This window comes from Buceros rhinoceros, unplaced genomic scaffold, assembly GCF_000710305.1.
Source record: "Buceros rhinoceros silvestris isolate BGI_N320 unplaced genomic scaffold, ASM71030v1 scaffold36833, whole genome shotgun sequence".
Taxonomy (NCBI): Eukaryota; Metazoa; Chordata; class Aves; order Bucerotiformes; family Bucerotidae; genus Buceros; species Buceros rhinoceros.
The window spans coordinates 1-2,450 of NW_010405969.1; the positions used below are offsets into that span (position 1 = coordinate 1).

The following is a 2,450-nucleotide window of genomic DNA, read 5'->3' on the forward strand; positions in this document are numbered from 1 at the left end:
CGGCTGACGCGTGATGTCGTACTTTTTATCAGGCAACGATGACAAGCAACCCACAGAAATCTGATGAAAACAGAAGTAAACGTAAAAAAGAGGTGGAGGTGAGCAGTACTGTGTGAGGAAGGGAGGGAGGACCTGCACCCTTCTCCTGTCCCCGGGGGAGCAATGCAACGCCCAGCCCCGTCTCCTTCTCTGGCATTGCGATGGCTTCAGGTCAAGGAGAGAGGGCAGAGAGCTCCCTGTCAGTTAGCCTAGGTTAGGGGAAACACGCGAGACTTTCCTGGGTGAGAAGACTAAAATTTTCTAGTGTTTGAAGATCCACACAACTGGATATGCACTGCAACAGAGTTACGCGGGATTTCTTGAGAGTGGGCCGCTGACGCACACCACCTCTTGCTGGTGGAAGCCAAGATCTCAGGCTGGGGACTTCCCACTCAGTCCCCAGGATGCTGTGCGTGTTCATGCTGGTGCTGTGAAAGAACGCTTGCACTTTCTCTCAAAATGCGCTCTCAAGATCTTTTTAAAACTCTTTTTTTTGCAGTTAAACTCTCCCTGTGCTAAGCTGTATTTTTCTATGTGCTCTGTTGTTAGAACGAAGCTTCAGAAAATGCTCTGATGTCGTCCCATAACAAAACAGATTTGGCCCTTTCTGAGGGCTCACAGTCCCTTTACATATGTGAACCACTGGAAAAAATCTTGAACGGTGATGTATTAAATATTCTGAAAGTAACTATGTAATTCCCTAATTTGATGTTGAGATGAACATTTATTCAAATGTTTACATAAAATGATTTTTTTCTTTTAACAGAGACGAACAAAGAAATTATGACCTTGTTATCAAAATATGCTCACATTTTAAGGCAAGTTGACTTTGTCCTATTTGTGCGGCACTTTTCTAGCTTCTCTAGGTAAGACGAATCACTGTGGCTGCAGTTTAGATAAATTAGTGCTGAAAACTATCAAACGCAGCTCTTGAAAGAAAAATTTTTTTCTGTTTTCTGTTACAACAGAGAACTAATTTGGTCAGAAACTGAGTATTTTAAGAAAAGCAGTTCTAAGTAGTGAGAAGGTTAATGGCCTTAGTATTGATTTTAACTACAGATTTTTTCAATTAAGTGAGAGCGCAGCGATGGATGCTTCTTACGTCCAGGAACTGGATGGCATCTTAAAAGAAGCAAGGACCATAGAAAACCACTTAAAACAGAAAAGGGAGAGCCTGAAACAGAGATTCACCGTGCTTGCAAATACTTTGCAAAGCTAAACGGAGCTTGTCGGATTGCAGAAATGCAGAGCAAAACTTGTATGTTTTATGCAGGAAAATACAAACCATGCTGAGTGCTGTGCTGAATGTTTCATAAACGTCTTATGTAAAGTATTTCTAGCAGTTCAGGGAACTTTCAACAAGCCAAGCAGCAACTTACTTTGTAGAGAGGTGGATGCCACACACAGGGTAGTGTTGGCTGGTCAAAAGCCATTACTAAATGGCCATTCTAAACCCTGTGACCCAGAGGGATTCTACACAATAAAACATTTTTTTTTCACTTGTTGAACTATGGTTTAGTCTGTTCTTATGCTTCCTTATACTAGAAAATATTGAAAGCATTTGAAAAAGAAAGAGGAATGAATTTGCCATTGCTTGGCTTTAAGGCCAGGGGAGTTCAGTACCCCTGAATTCAGAAGCAGCCATGGTATTTCTAACGCCACTGCTAAGGCTGATTGTTTTATTGTCACAACCTCTCTTTTGCTCTAGGACATAGTATAGAAACATTTCTGCGAGGCATAGACTTTTGCAGTGTAAGTGGAAAAGGACCTCAGAACCATGTTCTCGTTTTTTTTACTTTCTGCTTTAGAAAAAGTTTTGGTGCTAAAATCGTAGTAGAATGTACTTGCAATCTTATTTCCATTTTGTCTCATAATATAAATAGATTTAAAAGATCAGCTTAGCAATAGGAGAGCTCTATTAAGAATACTACTTTGGGAAGTGTATGAGGAGGTATGAAGTCTTAATTGGAAAATATATTTTAATACTTTTACAGCTTTTCAAATGAAACCAAGGCCATCCAGACTTTGCTGGTAACGTCAAGAACTAACTCGATGTTTTCACATAATCTAGATTTACATGCTCTTTTGTTACTTAGGTACATCACTATTGTTTGCTGTATGTCCAGTTTATTTAAGGATGCTTACGGAGTTTTTGAGCACTTTTTCTTTCTTGCCTTTTGACTCTGTTAAAAAAAGATGGAACATGCAATGTACAAAGCATCGTTTGTACAAATGGTGAGGCTGATGTAATAAAGAAAAGTGCCAGATAGTCCTGTTGCTAGCGTAAGATATATTTATATCTTTACTCCAGTCCTGTGTATTAATTTTCTCTTTAAAGCCTTTCAGACTTAATCAACCCTCCTTTCCCCCTTTTACTAGGTCAAAGCCACAAGCAGCTGCGCTACCCGTCA

The 2,450-nt window shown here is 39.9% G+C and overlaps 1 protein-coding gene across 1 annotated transcript; it reads left to right on the forward strand.

Annotated features, from left to right (window-relative positions):
• Nucleotides 1–38: 38 nt before the first annotated feature.
• TEX12 (testis expressed 12) lies at nucleotides 39–1,258 on the forward strand. Its single transcript, XM_010133920.1, has 4 exons — nucleotides 39–98; nucleotides 589–700; nucleotides 806–857; nucleotides 1,114–1,258. The coding sequence occupies exons 1-4, from the start codon at nucleotides 39–41 to the stop codon at nucleotides 1,256–1,258; spliced, it is 369 nt and encodes a 122-aa protein (XP_010132222.1).
• Nucleotides 1,259–2,450: the final 1,192 nt, after the last annotated feature.

Coding starts and splice junctions, on each gene's coding strand:
- TEX12 (XM_010133920.1), top strand. CDS start 39: ATGACAAGCAACCCACAGAAATCTGATGAAAACAGAAGTAAACGTAAA. Junction 701..805: donor ACTGGAAAAAATCTTGAACG/GTGATGTATTAA, acceptor TTCTTTTAACAG/AGACGAACAAAGAAATTATG. Junction 858..1,113: donor AAATATGCTCACATTTTAAG/GCAAGTTGACTT, acceptor TTTTCAATTAAG/TGAGAGCGCAGCGATGGATG.